The sequence below is a fragment of the Pezoporus flaviventris genome, unplaced genomic scaffold (genome assembly GCF_033815535.1).
Source record: "Pezoporus flaviventris isolate CSIRO_AGI_PZ_B2104156 unplaced genomic scaffold, CSIRO_AGI_Pfla_v1 ptg000090l, whole genome shotgun sequence".
In the NCBI taxonomy this organism is placed as follows: domain Eukaryota; kingdom Metazoa; phylum Chordata; class Aves; order Psittaciformes; family Psittacidae; genus Pezoporus; species Pezoporus flaviventris.
In genome coordinates, this window is record NW_026892638.1 from 4,636,351 (window position 1) to 4,655,416 (window position 19,066).

Sequence of the window (19,066 nt, forward strand, 5' to 3'; positions counted from 1 at the left end):
AGCTAAAGACTGTACCCAATGTGAAATGGTCTACAAGGCCTACTCTAAGGAGTGATCTCAGGGACAACAGCCAGCAAATGTTGGTGCCACACCTCTGCAGCTCACGCCCAAAGACCTTGATCTGCTACTATGTGCCTTCATCTTTGACTAACCCCCTCCCCCCCCCCCCCCCCCCCAGTTTTGTCTCATTTAAGAGCTTTAATACCCAGATCCCCCACACTCTGCCTTCTACTGTGCCTGGGATATGCCCTGTGACTCTCCGCTATATGACTCAAGTCAGGAATACTGGCTGTCTGTTGCTGTAGTTTACTTCATGGATAAATATGAATAAGGTAGTTTTTTTTTGGACAGCAGGTATAGCTAATGTATAAGATTTTGGTTAATACAGATATGATGACAACATTTTAGGTGTAACTAAAGCTAAGTTTGTATTTTATAGAACAATGCTGAGATTAAACTGAAAGAAAGTAACTCAGTAACTGAAAGGAAGTAACTCGGTATGTATGATCTCTGAATTTAGTGATTCTTGCTTGACAACTTTCCCATAAGGAAAGGTGAAAGAACTACTAGAATACAAACTGATGACTAACTCTGGAGTGTTTCTTAGCTGTGTAACTACCTGTGTCTGTATCATGCTCTTGTGACAGCTAATCTTTCTGGCTTTCACCTTTCCTTATGGGAGAAGAGGAAGACCTACTAAGGCTGAAAGTGCTGCTGTAACAAACTGCTATTCTTGCAGCTCTATACAGCTAACTACTTAGAACTTAAGCTACATCCCTACTGTACGATGGGCCAAAGACTGAATCTTGCATCCTGCTGTGCACGTACACGTTTGAACACAAAGCAGTCACAATAAGCTGTATTTCTGCCTGTCAAAGAAGGTCCTTCAGCTGTAATGTGACCACTGTAACTCACTGACAAGACTGTACCATCCTAGTAACACATGTGAACAAGAGAAATAAAGTGACACAATTCATTCTGGCCTCTCCAAAACTTTGCATTTATGTCATACACCATTAGAAACGTAACAATTCAGACAAAAAAGATTTATCTCTACCTCCTGGGATCATGAGGGACAAAGCACTCGCAGAAAGGGACTTTGTGACTTTTCCAGAGATCTTCTTTTTCTCTGTGCTTTCTAATCGCTGGCGAGCCACGTGAGATGCAACTTCACTGGGTGGCTTTGAGGAGTTATCTCTACTGTCCACACTCTCAGTTCTTCCATTTATCTGATCTAAGTGCTCTGAAAAACTGCCAACTGTACAAAGAAGAAAGGACAAACACGTTGAGGGAAAACCGGGGGTCAGGGAGGAGAAATGGTACAACTGTGACAAAGGATTTTTTCTTTCAAGTTCATAAAACAACATTACAGAAATCTGAGTAATTTTTCTGCACTCAAGAATGAATAAATGTTAACAAAATGAATTGAAGCAACACTTTTTTGCAGCCACTGACGAAAAATGAAGCAAGTTTGGTATTTCTATATGCAGCACTCACCAACATCTATCTTCCACGTGAATTCCCCCTGAAGTAAATGAAAGGCCCTAATCCTGCATAAATTGCTATCAGCTTCACAAGTCTTCCAAAAATCATTAAAACACTGAGCATAATTTTATTTTTAATTATTATTATTTGCTTTTATTCTTTCGGTGGTTTTCTACCACAAAGCAGAAAGATACCTGGCACCACTAAACTCAGCATTACAACTACGTTGGTATTAGTCTATCATAGGTAACGAACTTCAATGACACTGAATGGAGGAACAACAGCAATGTTTCAAACAATGAAAAAAAACCATAAAAGCTAACACACCAAGGGTAGATTGCCTACTCAAAGACACAGCATAGAAATTCCTAGTATTAGTTTAAGGTCACTGAATGTCACATTGCAAATGGACCAGAAAAAAAAGAAATTATTCTTAAGAGTAACACAAGTGGACCACTTTATGTTATCACTGTGACTGCTATGCTAAGGCCAATGCTGTAACACATGCAGTGAGCAAGACCTGACAGCACAGTCAAGGTTTTCGCCAAGAGAAAGAGATGGAAATGGCTGCATAGCTGGGTGAGCATGAGGAAATTTATCTTTCCAGAAATGGAGAGGAGGAAGGGGAAGGAAAATGAAAACTACAAGGGAAAGCGAGTATGGGAATAGAAAGGGCTATCTTGAGAACACTCAGTGAGATACAAAAGAAAAGTAAGCTGAAGACAGGTAAATGTGTAGAGAAGGTAACTGGAATCTATTTATGGACAATAATGAAACTGATACAGGTCTAGATCTGTGTTAAGTATCAGGAGTTTCAAATAGTTATACAAAGCTCTTGTCCAAAAGAATAAATGAAGCAAGAAGGTAGGGCCCTGGAGCCTACCGAAACACACACAAATACTTCAGCTGGGAGGGGGATGCACAGAGCAAATAAAGAAGGAAGGAATGGTTTACAACACTTCCTTTTTTGACTCCTAATGACAAAAACGACTTCCACAAGTCAAAGACAATCCTACCAATTGTGAAAAGTGTGTGCCATCAAGATGTCTTAATAAAAACCACACAATGGTGTAGCATGGAGAACAGTAATACAGGTCCACTGCAGAATGCTAAAAAAAAAAAACAAACCAGGAACACCAACTTCAGAGAGGAAATATAAAAATAGTGCTTTAAGTGCTCAATGGATTTAAGACTCCTTTTCACCACAGAAGGATCCTGCAAAGGCTCAGTGGTCAAGTCACTTATTCACTTGCTGAGAAGCCCTCCAGACTCTGTGGGGTAACTCCATATGTTGGTGTTTCCAAAAATGTTGAAAATTTCATACATGTTTTCACAAGATTTTATTAGCTTGAGCCTAGAGCCCAAACCAGACCCCTCTTAGGATGGCTATTTTTTAAAGCAGTTCTGAAATACCTGACTTTAAATCCATGAATGTTACTCCTAAACAAAGACGGCCCATAATTGTTTCTAATGTCAAAAGAGACCCATTGTGGATTACCTGACAGCGTGGAGCTGCTGATCGTGCTTGCTGGAGTGGTTACTTCAGGTTCATCTTGCACTACTTCCTCACTTGCAAATACAGGCTTTTCGTGTTCCTCCCGGGGTCCTACTAAGCCAGCAGAATCACCCTGTTCTCCTTCAGCTGATATGGCCAACTTTGGAAGCAAACCAGAGCTGCAATGCTGCCTGCTACTCTCAGTGTCAGAGGAGATGGATGCAGATATTTGTTGTCTGCATTAAAAATAAACAAACATTCATGCAGTTATTGAGATAAGGAGGCCTGTCACCTGGCAAGCAGGACATGGACCACTTCCAGCATCTCTTTCTACTTACATTTCAGAATATTCTGAACTCCAGCTTAAAGATTCCACAGAAGGCAATGTCACACTTTTTGCTTTGTCTCCTGCATCTTCCTTTTCTTCACCTTGCGTTTGAGCAACTCGATCTATGCTACTAAAAACCTATTGCAGACAAAAAAAAAACAACAAATGAACAAAAACCCCAAGTCATTGCTGATGTATTTGACAGAAAAAGATATGCAGGAAAGCACATTTCAACAGTTTTGTGATTCTAAATGCTTACACAGTATTTCAGAGTGCAAACTTCAAGCTTCTTGCGCCTTTTAAAATTCCGAAGTTTGTACTCTTAAAATGCCCCCTATTTTGCTTTCTTCCTCCTCATGTACAGGATCATGAATAATATCTATTCTCATTAGAGATTTATAAGCCTTCTCGTCATTTCACTGTGTGAACCAAGAGAGTACAAACAAAATCCATAGCCTTGGGGTCTCTAAGACCCAGGATAACGATAACGCACATCTTTGATTAATTCACAACCATAAAACAAATCAAGGTAAAAAAAACCTTAACCCTAAGATACTTTGTGTTTACTAGTCAGGTGTGGAAAACTGCAAGATTAATCTGAATTGACTTTGAAGTTCAGAAAAAATTACTTGGCTAAAGGATTTAGAGCAAATAAACTCTGATCACTGAAGTTTGTTGTTTGCTTAGCTAACAAACAGCATACACAAATTGTCATCTGTATATTCTACAGCCTGAGAGGCACAGCTAGAGATGCAATGACATAATGACATTAACAAACCAAACTATTACAGTGGTATAGAACTTTGAAAAGGTCAGAAGTTCACAGAATCACAAAATGAGGTTGGAAGGATCTCTACCAGGTCATATTGCCCAACCCCTCTGTGCACAACCAAGGTCAACTTGGAGCTGGTTGCTCTGGCCAATATCCAAATGGTTTCTGAAGGAAATGGTTTTCCAAGGATGAAGACTCCACAACCTAGCTGGACAACTTATGCCGGTACTTGATTAGCCTCACAAGTGTTTCCTTGTCTTCAGACAGGACTTCCTGCGTTTCAGTTTGTGCCCACTGCCCCTTATCCAAGTTGTCCCCAGAGAGACTGTGTCATTTACCAATATCTGATTCTGAAACATACCAAGTCAAAATGAGGAGTCTACACCAAATGAGGATAACTGCATCCATGATTACTGTCTCAGCTCTTTCATGTTATCACAGATACAATATGTATGTGGTGCTGCAAAGCCAGCACAAAATCCACCAATTCTTTAAAACATAACCCAGGACAAACAAGATACAAATGCAGACTTTCCAAATACCTTTAAACAGTCCCTAAAGAGAGTTAAAGAAATGTTTTTGAATAGAAAGCTTTTGAAAATCACTGCTGGATGCTATGTTAAGACTAGAAGCACACTCATCAGGTATTCCATTATTTTCTGCCAATTTACCCTTCTGAGCATGTCCACTCTTTTCCTACTGGCATCCCTTATCCAGCAATAATTGGACTTCATCTCAACTACTCAAGTATACTACCCCTTGGACAGTCAGTTTTACTTTCAATTCCTAGCATTCAAATCAGTCCCTCAAATCCACATCTCTCCATGACCAAACCTCAAGATAACCACTACTTTGCTTTTTCTTTTCAGTCTAATGTAATTTGATTAATAGCTACTGTAGGCTACTACTGTAATCTTTGTTATGCCATCACCTGCCAGATACACAGGACACAACTGGAGCAACATTCAAACTGCATACAAGGAAATCAATGTAATGAACATGTATAAGCATTTAACAGAACAGTTCTCCTAAAATTTCTCCTATGCTATTATAAATTTGCTACAGAAATATAACAACCTATTACATCCTTAAGGATTCAAGAGATAATTTCCTATAGAATCCTTCCATGTTTTGACTTAACAGTATTTGTTTAATTTTTGCTCAGTTCCAGTTGGCATTTCTTGAAGAAACAATGCCCTAAGTCTTCCATATTGTTTCCAAACTCTCTAGAAGTAGCAAAATGTTTATCTAAACAACACACAGTAATAATACAGTAATTTTTACTTACTTTTGAAAATCTGTGTGAACATGAAGAAAACTGTCTCATCTCCAAATTAAAATCTTCATCATTAGTATCATCTTCTTCCTCAGTTTCCATATGTTGGTATTTGTCAGAACGAGCTATAGTAGACAACAGAAATAAAGTATGTGAATTTATCATAAAGAAGGGGTACCAAGCTTAGTATTAACTGAAAAGAGTAATTTTATTCCCAAGATTATTATTGCTGAAATGTCAAACAACCAGTGAAACTGCAAGCTGCCAGTGGTTCTGATGAAGGACATTTTCAAAGCAGTAAGCAAAAGTCAAAGGCAATGATTAACTTAAACAAGGTGTTCTTCGCAGGTTTTTTTATGCCATCAAACACCTACTGTCAAAATAACTTGTGTCATCTTCAGACTCCAATTGTGGAATAAATTCTGCTTTCTGCCTCAGCAGGCTATTCCAGTCAAGGCTCCTGAAGAACTGATGCCGCTTTACTTCATATGTACCACCTGGGGGAGCCAGAGAAAAACACTGAGCAAATGATACCGCATCCTCTGACATTATTCACCTAAACAAACCCCTGGCCAAAAAATGTAAATCATCACGGAAAGCCTTAGTCCTTAGGCAGAAACATCTACTAGCCATTTCCATTAATCTAAACCTATCAGAGCACCTCCTCTTCTCTGTTTTGTTGTGGCCGTTTCTTTAGTAACACTGCACTGCTTTTATCATCTTCCCCCTTTTAACGTTACTGTTTTTCTGGATATACTGATTATGACCTCTCAGTGACAATTCAGTCAGAAGCACAATATGAAGTAATCATAAAAATGTAAGTAAGTGTATCAGATGAGTAAGCATAAGTTAGAAAGTAATGAAAATGATTCTTAATAGGAAATACCCTATAATTTATCTTCTTATAGATTACTCCCTTCTTGTTATACAATCAAACTAGTTTCAGGTCAAGAAGCAACCATAACAACAGAATGAAATACTGGAATTTTTGTCCTGGGGGACTGGGTGAGTATATTATTAACAAGCATTACTCAAACCCTAAAAACTGAAAGGAAACCCGCAGCAGCAAGAATTACTGCCAACTGGATTGTACAGGGTTCATGTGCCACAGTTTTGGTGGTGGAGGGCTGCAGGGGTGGCTTCTGTGAGAAGATGCCAGATATTTCCCCCATGTCCGACAGAGCCAATGCCAGCCAGACCCAGGATGAACCTACCACTGGCCAAGCCCAAGCCCATCAGTGACACTGGTAGTGCCCCTGTGATAACACATTCACAAAAGAGTAAAAAAAACTGCTGCACAACAGCATAGAGAGGAGAGAGAACATGAGCAAGCAGCAACTCTGGAAGACACCTAGGTCACTGAAAGAGGGGAGGAAGATGCTCCCGGCAGAGGAGCAGAGATTCCCCTGCAACCTGTAGTGCAGCCCATGGTGAGGCAGGCTGTGCCCCTGCAGAACATGGACGTCCATCGTGGATGACATATCCTCCTGCAGCCCAGGGAGGCCCATGCTGGAGCAGATCTCCACCTGCAGCCCCCGGAGGACCCCACACCAGAGCAGGAGGATGCCTGAAGGAGGCTGTAACTCTGTGAGAAGCCCCTGCTGGAGCAGGCTCCTGGCAGGAGCTGGGACTCCATGGAAGGGACTCACACTGGAGCAGTTTGTGAATAACTGCAGCCCATGGGAAGGACTTACACTGGTAAAGTTGGTAGAGGACTGTCTCCTGTGTAGGGATCCCACACTGGAATGTGGGAGTATGAGGAGGAATGAGCAGCAGAGACATGTAATCAACTGACTGCAATCCCAATTCCCCGTGCCTCTATGCCACTTGCAAGGAGAAGGCAAAGAAACTGGGAGTGAAGTTGAGCCCAGGAAGAAGAGAGGGGTGGAAGGAAGGTGTTTCTAGGTTTGTTCTTATTTTTCATTATCGTAATCATTTAGCTGGCAATAAACTAAACTAGCTTCCCCAAGCCAGGTCTGTTTTGCCTGTGATGTTAACTGCTGAGTGATCTCTCCCTGTCCTTATCTCGATCCAGAAATCTTTAAATGCATTTTCATCCCTGTCCAGTTGAGGAAGGAGGAGTGATAGAGCAGTCTGGCGGGCACCTGGTGGCCAGCCAAGATCAATCCACTACAATGATACAGCATTCATTATGCCAAAGCTAAGTCAGCAGAGAGCCACTGAAAAAGTCTCAAGTCTCCAGGATTGGTCTCCAACTGAGACTCAAGATTTCTAAGTTGCTTCTTCGCTTTTCTGACTGCAGCAGGGAAAAAGTAAACAATCCCAAATATTCCTGAGCGAAACCAAAATCACATCTCATTGAAAGTCACTAGCTAAGGAGTGAACATTTCTCTTAAGCACAGCAATGGGATATTACACCTTAACTGTGTAATTCTCGATTGGTATCAGACACCTCAAACCCTAAGAGGTCCTTTTTCTGCAATTTTCCTTCTTCAAAACAAGCATAGTATCCATCTCTCTTCCTTCAACTTAACTATGCCACTCAGGTCTCCTGAGCAAATACACAATTAGGATTTTCACAGGGCTATGCAGCTAGCTAATACATATTAGACAGATATCGCTGTTATTTGAAATGCATGGTGGAGAATGGGATAAACAGTGCTGTTTTTCCAGAGCCCCTATGGGACCTGTCACATTGCAGTCTCTGTTCTTGAAGTTGTTCCTAACATTAAAAAAACCCCAAACTTTGTTGTGGCTTCTAAACACCCCTCTGTGCTTCAGAGAAATGGCTGCCCAATTTCCTTCTTCAGGCTGTCAGCTCTCGAGAGACCACAAACAGTTTAAAGAAATCAGCCACTGCACAGATGTTCCATGTGCTGGCACTGACCATCACAGTAGTTAAGACAGCCTCATTCTAGCCAATTCACTTTCTCAACCTGCTGTAGCAAGACAGGCAGAATTTGCAATCTACTTCTGACCAGCCTCTCACAGGGAGGCTCACAGCCTTGAATTAACACTCTGTTTACCAGGAAAAAGCTTCTTGGCAATGAAACAATAATGCCTGAAAGGAGTATACGTCAAAGAAAGGAATGGAATTAGTTGCGGCTCTTTATTTTGCTTTTGGTAGCCATGCCCTTTGTAACAGATGAAGCAGGCAGCAACAAGAGAAGCTGACTAGGACAAGATATCTGCTTCACTCTTGTTCAACTCAGGGAGAAATCAGACTTTAGTGGATGTCACTTATTCCTGACCATCAGCTACAGATCCTGTTCATACAGATCCCAGACTCTCAGACAGCAAAGGACATGCAGTTCCCTCATCTCAAGTCATGCTGTCATGTCCCAGAGGAAGATCTATCATGTGGGACCACATCAATAGTACTTGGGGTCTGGGTTTTATACACATGTACCCCCCCAGGTGAAAGTGGTAAGGCCAGTTATAAACTGATTTCTAAAGCTCCTGTTTACGTTAGCCCTAGAAATACAGAGCATAATCTGAACACTGGACTCAAGTTTTGCCAGCAATTTTCCAAGTACTCTCATGCTGATTCAACCTGCCACTCAGTTTCTTTAGCATCCCCATGGATTTCCATTCATGGCATACAGTGTTCACCATAAATGAGACTACACCTTTACATTCAGGCTCTTTTGCACAGGAAGTCTTTTTTGCTGTGTTTATGTAGTGCTTTGGCCAGTGGAATGGCTGCCAATGAGAGGGGATTCCATACATTAACACTTCAAAAAATCATGTGCAATATTCTTCAGTAGTGCCTCCCATCCAATTCCCAGAAAAATCCTGTTCCATCAACTAACAAATTCTATTACATAAATGTACAACGTTTTCATTAGCCTAAGCAGGCTCAATGCTCCTAATACCACATGCTCATTCCATTTTAAGAGGTTCTTCTCTCAAAATGGAAAGAGCATAGCACTGAATGACCACAGGGGAATAAGGTGACAGCTTGTGTTCCCACTGATACCCATTTACTTCCTTAACATTCACACTCAGGGTTTTGTTCTTTTTCATGCAAGACAGTAGTGCTTGCTGAATTACAAGACCTTTCACAATACAACTTCAGACAGTCATTTCTGAACAATTAGTTAGAGTACCCATAATCCACCCTAAAGCCTGGAGGAACTAATCTGCCCGGCTAAGATACTTCTGCAAAAGAAAGCATTAGCTGTGTATTGATTCCTCTTCTCTACTTCTGTTATTTAATGCTGTATCCATGAAAGAACACTATCCAACAGCTAACTGGGTCTTTGAAAAATTTATGGTTTATGTAGACAATTAAGAGAAGAGTAATTGCAAATGACCACATATATGTAAACTTCAAAAAAAGGACAGTCATCATCTGCTATCATGGCATGTTGTTATGCCACTTGTCCTGACAGTTATTTCCCGAGCAAAACAAATAGATGAACAAAAGCTTGCAATGCCGAATACACAACCCATTTCCAGCACACTAACAATATAAAACAGGGCCTCCTAACCTGTTCCCAGTCTTTCCAACGGATTCTGCCTGAGCAGCAGGGTAATCAGATCCTGGGCTTCTGGAGGTGGTGCTTCGTCCTTTTCAGGCCACTCAATTTCATCTAGCAAAACAGAAAGTTGTGTGTTACTACTGAAGTCTGATCCCAACATTTAGCAGAAACTCTGAGAGCTCTCATAGCAAGCTATCAGTAAAGTTGAGTTTAAGCCACTTTTCAAGTTGTTCTCTGTTGCATACCAGTTACTTCTGATTTTCCTACTCTCTATACAAACTCCATAAACATGCTGTTTATGAGAACATATGTTCCCATTTTCCTCAGAAGTATCCTTTCACCCAAAACTGTGTTTAACAACAGAATAAAGGAATGCTTGGCTCATGGAAAACTACTGCAAAATATGAGCAAAATTTGTATGCTGTCCCTTCTCCCTGGCCACCCCACCCAAATCATGCTTTAAATTTTAGTTCTGTTCCATGGAAATTGCTGTGAAGGACATAGCTGACCTGGCCTAGCAGCCACTGCTCACATCTGCAATCTTTCTTTTCTAATGCTAGCAGACTTCCATGACTAATGGCCAAGGTATTGGGCTCTGCTCTGGAAAGATACATGCCAATGGAGCGTTCTTGCAAGTGCTGCATACTTGCACCACACTCTACTGACTCTTCTACCACTAAGGCTTTTGCACTTCATAGCAAGTTGGACCTAAATCATGCAACCAAGATATTAAGCCCTGCAGTATTCAGGTAAGGCTGACAAAAAAAAAAAAAAAAAAAAAAATCTGCCAAATTTTCATTTAAATTAAGCAATGGAAAAATGTGCCAGTTTCTATAAGAACATGAACTTTTTAACAATCTTACACAGCAAGTTTCGTCTGATTTCTATCAGAAGCTGCCTCCAAGAATGTAATATACTGCGGGTTTAGACAAAACTTTGCAGAATTTTCTGAAGAGGTAAAAGGATTTTGGCATCAGAGAAACTGAATGCTCAAAAACCAGAGAAGACTGTTACGGATTTTTTCATTGTATAATCAGACCAAGTTTAATTGCTGTATTTCAGAGTTTAAGGAAAGGTACTGAAATAAGAGGCATAAATGTTTCTGATAGTACTATTTTTAACATTTTGTTTTAATTAACATTTTAAGCATCTAGATTTATTTATACTGAGGCCTGCCATAGCTGTACTTATACAGACTGGGGGCAGGGAAGGCAACTGCAATGAAGAAAGAGCAAGGCATAATATGAGGGAACAAGATTTTAAAGTAGATTATAGAATTTCACCCACAAAAACTGAATAAAAATCCAGCCTATGGATTGGGTTCCTTAACACAGCTTTTACAGTTGAATACCCTTGTACCATGTATTTTAGCATGTATTTTAGTATTTATACCCTTGGACCATATATTTTAGCATGGGAAACTTATCCAACAAAAGAATTGTCCTGCAGATGCTGCAAGAATGGTTTCAGAAAGTAAAGATATTTAAAATAACAGAAACTGACAAGTCAGTATCAAAAGAAGAAACTAAGCTGACCCACAGGCTTGGAGACCCAGGGGGAAAAGATCAGATTTACAAACTTACACTTCTACAATTTCTGGAAGATAAAATGGACACATTCAAACAGATAAGGTTATTCACATAAGTATCAGCTAGATTGTAACACTTGATAATTTGTTTTCCAAAATTTAAAATTACTGTCACATGCAAAATAAAGTCTAAAGTGCAAATGTTGTCATTAATTTTAGACTATTCCCTCCCCTTCTCCCAGCCAGAGAGCATAAAGATAAAAACACATGCGCACATGTCTGGAAATGCAATAAAAACATGAGTTATTTTCATGATTGCCTGCCTACAGCTTCCACTGCAGTTTGAATTTGATTTGGAAAATAAAGCATGAATATGCATTGCAGCCATGAGGCATTCAGAACAAAGCCAGCATTTGCTGCTTGCGTTAATTAAACAGTTGATTCTCCTTGCCGCTCAAGGCTTGGCGAATCATATCAGAAAATAACATGGTTATAAATCCATGAACAGCTAGGATGCTGTATAAAGAGGTCATGTACTAGAGGCAACACACAAATCCATTTCATTACAGTTTACAAGCAAGTTTGGCTTTCAGCTTCACATATGGAGGAAAGCGTAATGATGACAGCGTATTCTTAAGTACAAAAGGGGCTTTGCTGTATTCTCAGTATCTCAGAGTATGACACCAGAGGTATGGTCAGTTTTGTTTCTGTTGGGCTTTCTGGTTGTTGTTTGGGCTGTTTTTTTGACAGCTGTTTTGGTTTGCTGTTTGGGGGTTTTGTCTTAGCTACTGGACATTTTAAGCAGACTATAAAACAGACTGGGAAATAGTAAGAGATGCCGTTCTGTTAAACTCTTGGCATAAATAGAGGCCTTCTATATGTATGCATCTGGGAAATTTATGGAAACAGCAGGCAGGATAGTAAACAATTCTGTTTAATTATCATTCAGTTTTGCCATAAGCCACATAACAATACTTAGGGTCAGCTTGCAGGTTAAGAACTAAAGGGTTATTGAATTTTAAATGGAAGAAGAACAGCTGCTACAGAAATAACACTGCACTACAACAATCACCAATGAAATCATTTGCAATCTGTGAACTGAATTTGTTTCCTTCTCTTTCCCATTATTTATTATTTGTGAGACATTTGTTTTAGGGTTTTATTACATCTTTGTTAATTTCTTCATTGTGCCATGAGGCATGTTCCCATTTATGCAAATTTATTTTAACTGTATATTTTCTCCGCTAAAGACTCAAATCACTGTGCCACAGCGGCACTACTTTTCTACTAATACGGCTTTTCTTTACTAAACAATGCAGCTTAACAAGTACATTTCCGCATCTCTGTACTTAGCAACAATATACTGTAAACTTAGCTTTTAAACCAAATTTAGTCTTACCGCTTTGACAGCAACCTGCTAATACAATAACACAATAGCGGTGGGGCTTTTGAGCAAAACCAGCTTAAAAACCTAGCCCATCAGTAAAGTTGTAGATATATTTACTATTAACAGAAATTGACATGTTTCACAGCAAAATGAATAATCTGGGTTTTTTTTAACAAGGATCCTCACCACTGATTACTTGTCCAAACAGCTCTTCTGGTGTATCTCCAAAGAATGGCACACACCCAACAAGAAATTCATAAAGGATAATTCCCATAGCCCACCAGTCCACTGGTTTTCCATAACCCTGTCTCAGTATCACTTCAGGAGCTATGTATTCCGGTGTACCATAGACCTAAAATAAAGAAAATAAGTGCGATAGTAAAACAAGTCTAACTGAGCTATGTCACATCACTGACAGTTTTGGAAACATATTATGGAAAAAAGGAATTCAGTAGGTTTTAGTCTGCTGACTTCACATAACTGTTAATGTTTTTAGAACAACCTAGCTATGTTTACAGGCATCATAATGAACATTTGCGCATCTTTCATGCAAAGGACAGTCTGAATTTCGTGCATGAAAGTCCATCATGGCAAGTATTTTATTTAACTTTAACACACTCCTATCTTTATATGAAAGTTGTGATGGTTTTATCTTAAGTAACTTTTAAAGAGTGAACAGATTGTGAGCAATGGTAATGAGGCATGCTTAAAGGGAAATGGGCCATAGCAAGGATTTTAGCACCCTTGGTTGTACAATGCATAATGAGCTGCACAAGTACTCTGCTGAGACTCCTGAATTCCTTCTAGAAACAGTTTTCCATTTGTCTCTCTCACAGATTCACTTTCACACAATTAGGCTGTTCATCTTACTAACAGATCCTAATGTAGAAAGAAAAAAATCTCAGAATAATCTGCAGGGCATCAGTAAAAGTAACTGACACGCACAGCTGGAACATCAATGCAGAAATAACAACAGTTTATAGAGTATCATGCTACATGCCACTTGCAAAACACCACTTAAATTGAACACTCAATGTAGAACTGAAAAAGGCTGTCTCTTACTTGTTTGTCAAGGAATTCTCTGGCATCCTTCTCAATGTGACCCTCATACAGATTGGTAGTCAAACTCATCAGCCCCACCTTTGACAGGCCGAAGTCTGTAAGCTTTATATGGCCCATGGATGTTACCAATAAACTGTAAATTAGAATGATTTGAAATTACTGTGATATAATTCAACATTATGCAGTGCTGATTACAACTATCATTATTATTACTATTATTAGATGAAAATGTTCCATTAGCAGCGCAAAAATATAAAGACACCTTAAAAAGTAATTTAACAAGGTACAACATAAACAGGTTAAAAATCTGAGTCTTAACATTTGTTACTATTAGCAGATGTAAACACTTTTTCATATGCAATTGCACAACATCTTATAGAACCATACAAGGGTTGAGAGCTGAATGCTATATGCTTTGAAGAAAAAGAAACAGTCATCATCTGAAAGACCCAGAATAGAATAAATGTTGCTTTTTAATTGAGGAGAGCATTTTCTGTGGGTCATTAATTGAAAGAACACTCAGGTATTAAGTTAGTCAGTAACTAATACTACACTAGCCTGAAGTATCATGCTATGAAGGTACTGTCATTCAAGAGGCATGATCTAACTCTTTTTCTTTAAATGTGAAACTTGCAGCTACCATACTTTTTACTGCAGCTACTTGCTGTAATGTTATTTACGTGTACAGAAGAAACAGTTTTCTGAATTTTGAAAAAAACAACCAAACAAAAAACCTCATGCAATAGGAAAGATTTCCAAGTCTGGGCAATCTTGTCTTCATACATGCAAATATCTGCAAGTTGGCGATATTTAGTCTTAAAACAGTGTCTTAAGCACACTTAGAAAGATCTTTTCCTTAATGACCAAAATCAATTTCTCTCAATTCAGCTGGAAGAGTAAACATTTTTTTTTTTTTTCCTGCTACTCTGTTATCTCTTGCATCTAAAGACAGAAAACTCAAAAAAATCTCTTTTGGAAAAAAAAAAAACACCACATTTTCTGTTACTGCAGGTAGGGAAAAATTCAAATATTGTGCAGAAATTGTGAATCTACATAACATTTTCATTTTTAAAAAACCCCAACAAACGAACAAACAAAAACCAACAAAACATTTCAACTACATTCAAAGGAAGTTTACACCTTTGATATTTTATCTAATAATTTCTAAGTCTTCTTTTGGGTATATTCTATATACATACTTGTCTGGTTTCAAATCCCTGTGTACAATTCCATAATTATGAAGGTATTCCAAGGCCAGAACAGTCTCTGCAAAGTACATCCTTGCCATGTCTACAGGTAAGGGACCCATGTTCTTCATCAAAGTAGCACAGTCTCCGCCTGTGGAAACAGAACAAACGTTCCAGGTGACACTATAAATTTTGAGTGGTATCAGTATAAGCCATATATGCTGCAGAAAGAGACATAAACTGCAGTCACAAATGTTTATTTTCCAGTCAAGTGATTCAATTGACCATGTAACCATACCAACTATTGCACTGGAAACACAATGTGAAGCTGGGAGTGAGCAGTTCAAGGGTTCAGCTGGAAAATAATAAAGTCTGTGCTGCTACACATGGAGGCAGCAAAACAAAACCAAACCCACACAACCTTAGTCTAGGTATCCCATATTGCACTGCCCCTGTTCACTGTCTCCTTCAGCATCAGCACCTTTTCAAATCGCTTCCTCTTGCCTCTTCCTTTGTAAAACTAACTAGTACAAATACCCCAACATGTGCTAATGAAAATTTCAGCTCCAGAAAAGCAAACAGCATTTCCACAAGGCTTTCTGAACACTAGGACACTTACGATTATAGTCCATGAGGAACTTATTCAAACAGCAGTTATTTCCCATTGTAGCTGGAGCTCAAGTGTTTTACAAGCTCCCTCTGGAAGATGACTAGAAAAAAGCCACCTTGCTGTTGGATTTAGATCATAAATCTGTATTGCCAGAGTACAGAGGACCCAAGGAAGCCTTTCTAATGCAAGTACCATATGGGTTATTTTTCTTTCTTGCTGTAAGAAAATGAAAATAGAACAGCCACTTTACCTTCTACATACTCCATGACCATACATAAATGACGTCTTGTTTCAAAAGAACAATACATGCTGACTACAAATGGATTTTCTGCAAATGTCAGGATATCACGCTCAACGAAAGCCTGTTGGATCTGGTTTCGGAGGATGAGATTCTGCTTATTAATTTTCTTCATGGCAAATCTTTGTCTGGTTTCTTTGTGTCTCACAAAATAAACCGCACTGAAGAAGTTCAAATAGGACAGAGAAAGAAAAAACTCTGAATAACTTAAAATACATGTTTTAAAAACTTCTTTTTACGAAAAAAAGTATTTTTTAAAACTCTGTATGCATTATGTAAAAGGTTTATGTTTTCTTTAATGTAGTTGACCTGCCTTTGACATTACAGAATGGCTACAAACTTCATTTTGTTCTATAACCAGGATGAATCTCAGTCAACAAAAATCAGTACACAAACTAAAACCAAACAACTCCCCCTTGCCCTGTGTCCCAAAACCAAACAACGGATACAGCAAATGCATCCAACAGACACAGTAAATGTTCTCAGCTCAGGCAGATTTTGGGCGTTTCCACAAAGGATTATATACAAAACCCAGCTATGGCACACTGTTATAAAATCATTCTTACAAATGCTTATTCTGTAAATGCGTTGTCAGATAATTATGACTCAGACCCCGTCCAGGAGATTTTAAAACATGTCACAGGTTTCTCATGAGGTTTGATTCAAAGCTGTTTGATGGGGTAGCTCCTTTGTTGCCAGGTGCTAACTATCCTGTTCTTTTTCAGTCCCTGACAGCACTGATCCATATCAGGGGTAGGTCACCAGTAGGTAATCCGAAACAAAGATCACTGCATTAACTGCATAGTAACATGGGGTTAAGATGTATCTTGACAAGCAGAATTTCCACTGGTGTACTCAGTACTGAGTTTCCTGTAAGCCTGGTTAGATAAGGTCAAGGCATGGAAGCCAGCTGAAAGAAAACCTCACATGTACAAGCCTTCTTTCTTTCAAGGCTCAAGGAATCATCCTGCCATGAAACACTGACACGGGATGTTACTGCTGCAATTCTCAGAATCCCTTGAGGCAAATCATGAAAACGTCTGCCTTGCCTGAAAACTGCTTTGTAGCATTTAATGCTCGTAGCATGTCCAGTATATAATTACCACAGCAGCGAGTGTATACAGGCAGAAAAGACTACAAGGAGAAAATGGGGGGGGGGGGGAGAAGAAGGGAGGTGGGACTCAATTTAGATTGTTTTTAAATTCAGTTTGTTGTCCCCAAGAGGTCCAATTATCAGCACACAATTATTTATTTAAACACAAAAAAACCACAAAAAGGCGATTCTTGCCTTATTATTTCAGTGAAGACCTTCCCACAGCTACCAAGTTACAAACACTGAAAGTGTCAACACATTTCTGCTTTCCTTTGTTGACAAAAGCTTTTTCTGTAAAATAAAGTTTCTCTTACTGTTTCCAAAAGTTTTCATTAATCCCTTGTTTTTGTCTGTGCACAAGGCACACAAAAGATATTACACTATTATGAAAGTAGGGGAAAACCACCTTGGGCAAAACTCAAGACAAATCCCACCCTTCGTGCTTCCTACAAAGTCTTTCTCTCTTCTGCCCCTCCCAAGCTGGGATAAACGACTGAGTTATTCAGCTCCAGTACTCCTCTCTGCTGGCTTCATGTCTTTTGTCCTCCTGGAACTCTTCCTACCCCTCCCCTCATGCCCACTTCTCTCTCCCCTTCATTACAACTCTTCCTTTGCTTTTCTCTCCCTTACACTCTCGTTTTCCTCTCATGTTATCTCCTGTCAGTCAGTTTTAGTTTCTTAATCTCCTGTAATTTCATCTATGTTTTTCTCTATTTCAGTCCCCTTGTGCTCTCCTGGCATATAGAAAAGTGAACCCTTCAAGTGCCTGAAGCTGTAATCCTTGAAAAAAAAAAAAAAAATTATATGAAAAAACTGAGGACTGCCTGAGGACTTGGCATGCAGATCTTTCTCAGAGCTTTAATTTGAACACTGCCCGTATGAACTCCTGAAAGACAGATATTAATCAGAACAAATTATTACAGCATCTTAATAAATCTTTGCAGATCATGTGGATCTATAGGATAATTACTACCATATTTAGAGATGAAGAGCCAGTAAATTCTAAGGACTATGTAGTCCACTAACTATCTGGGACATTCTGGCTGTGTTTTTCCAGCTCTCTAAATCCCATTCGCCAGTCGTACAGTCACAGGCAGGCAATTGTGTTACTTTCCACTGGGATTCAGTTATCTACAACTCCTCACGAAAAAAAAACCTGTTTACTTCAAGTTTACTAGACCCACAAGACAACTGCAACACAGCTGTCCCTCTTACAATTACAGAGACATAGGCTGTTTATGAGATACTATGCGCTTTTAAATGATCCTTAACATACAAAAATGTTGAGCATTGCTTATTCACATCCTCTGATCACAGAAACCGCAGCAAACAGCATTTATGCTTTACAAAGAAAATTATGTCCTAGCCAGCAGCATGTTATTCCTGCAGAAGACCCCCGCTTCTTCCTCCAAGATGCTCCCAATTCACAGCAGTGGCGCCATCTCCTTAGCCTACCAGTATGCTAAACTAAGCATGCTACAACAATGGTGCCTGGGACTGCCTGTGACACAGCTCCCACAGTTTGAAACTTGTCAATAAAATGACAAATAGAAAACGAAATATTCCCAAACAGTTAAATAACCATATATAAACTGCCTGAACTTAAAAATAAAAACGAACAAACAAAAAAAAAACCAAACACCACACACACACAAAAAACCCTTATATGTTCCTGCACGTAAGTGGGGCTTCAAGTTAATCTAAGTAGAAAGCCTGGAGTAAAGCACACATCTGCTGAGACACAGCTATGAACCTGGAGGTGAAATGATGGCAACAGTCACAGTAGCTTTAGCACTTAACAACTTTTGTCTTCAGTAATTCTAAACTCTGATTTGCTGGTGGTACGCCTCTGTTACCGTGCAACAAGTTACCACCTAGATTTTGATGGCCTTCTAGTTTCTGCTCACACTCCTTGAAGCTGTCATCTTGCTTCAGTCTTACAATTCTGGCACTGAACATGAGCCTTGCTTTTTGCCCCACACAGTCCCACTATCCCACATACCTCTATTTTTCATAATGCTACAACTGGAGCACTAAACAGAAGTTCATCTTTGTTTTACATGTACTTTTAAGAAAGAGCACAATAATACCTCAATTCTT

The 19,066-nt window shown here is 39.3% G+C and overlaps 1 protein-coding gene across 7 annotated transcripts in view; it reads right to left on the minus strand.

The window, feature by feature from the left end:
* The window catches only part of MAST4 (microtubule associated serine/threonine kinase family member 4), a 274,847-nt gene that overhangs the window by 14,455 nt on the left and 241,326 nt on the right, over positions 1–19,066 (minus strand). For all 7 annotated transcript variants that reach the window (XM_061475791.1, XM_061475790.1, XM_061475792.1 and 4 more), the window contains 10 exons: positions 15,826–16,034; positions 14,978–15,116; positions 13,779–13,911; positions 12,903–13,068; positions 9,811–9,912; positions 5,731–5,853; positions 5,369–5,481; positions 3,319–3,446; positions 2,984–3,216; positions 1,058–1,258 (listed from right to left, as the gene is read on the minus strand). In XM_061475791.1, coding sequence (XP_061331775.1) covers positions 1,058–1,258; positions 2,984–3,216; positions 3,319–3,446; positions 5,369–5,481; positions 5,731–5,853; positions 9,811–9,912; positions 12,903–13,068; positions 13,779–13,911; positions 14,978–15,116; positions 15,826–16,034 — 1,547 coding nt within the window. The remainder of the gene's footprint in view (positions 1–1,057; positions 1,259–2,983; positions 3,217–3,318; positions 3,447–5,368; positions 5,482–5,730; positions 5,854–9,810; positions 9,913–12,902; positions 13,069–13,778; positions 13,912–14,977; positions 15,117–15,825; positions 16,035–19,066) is intronic.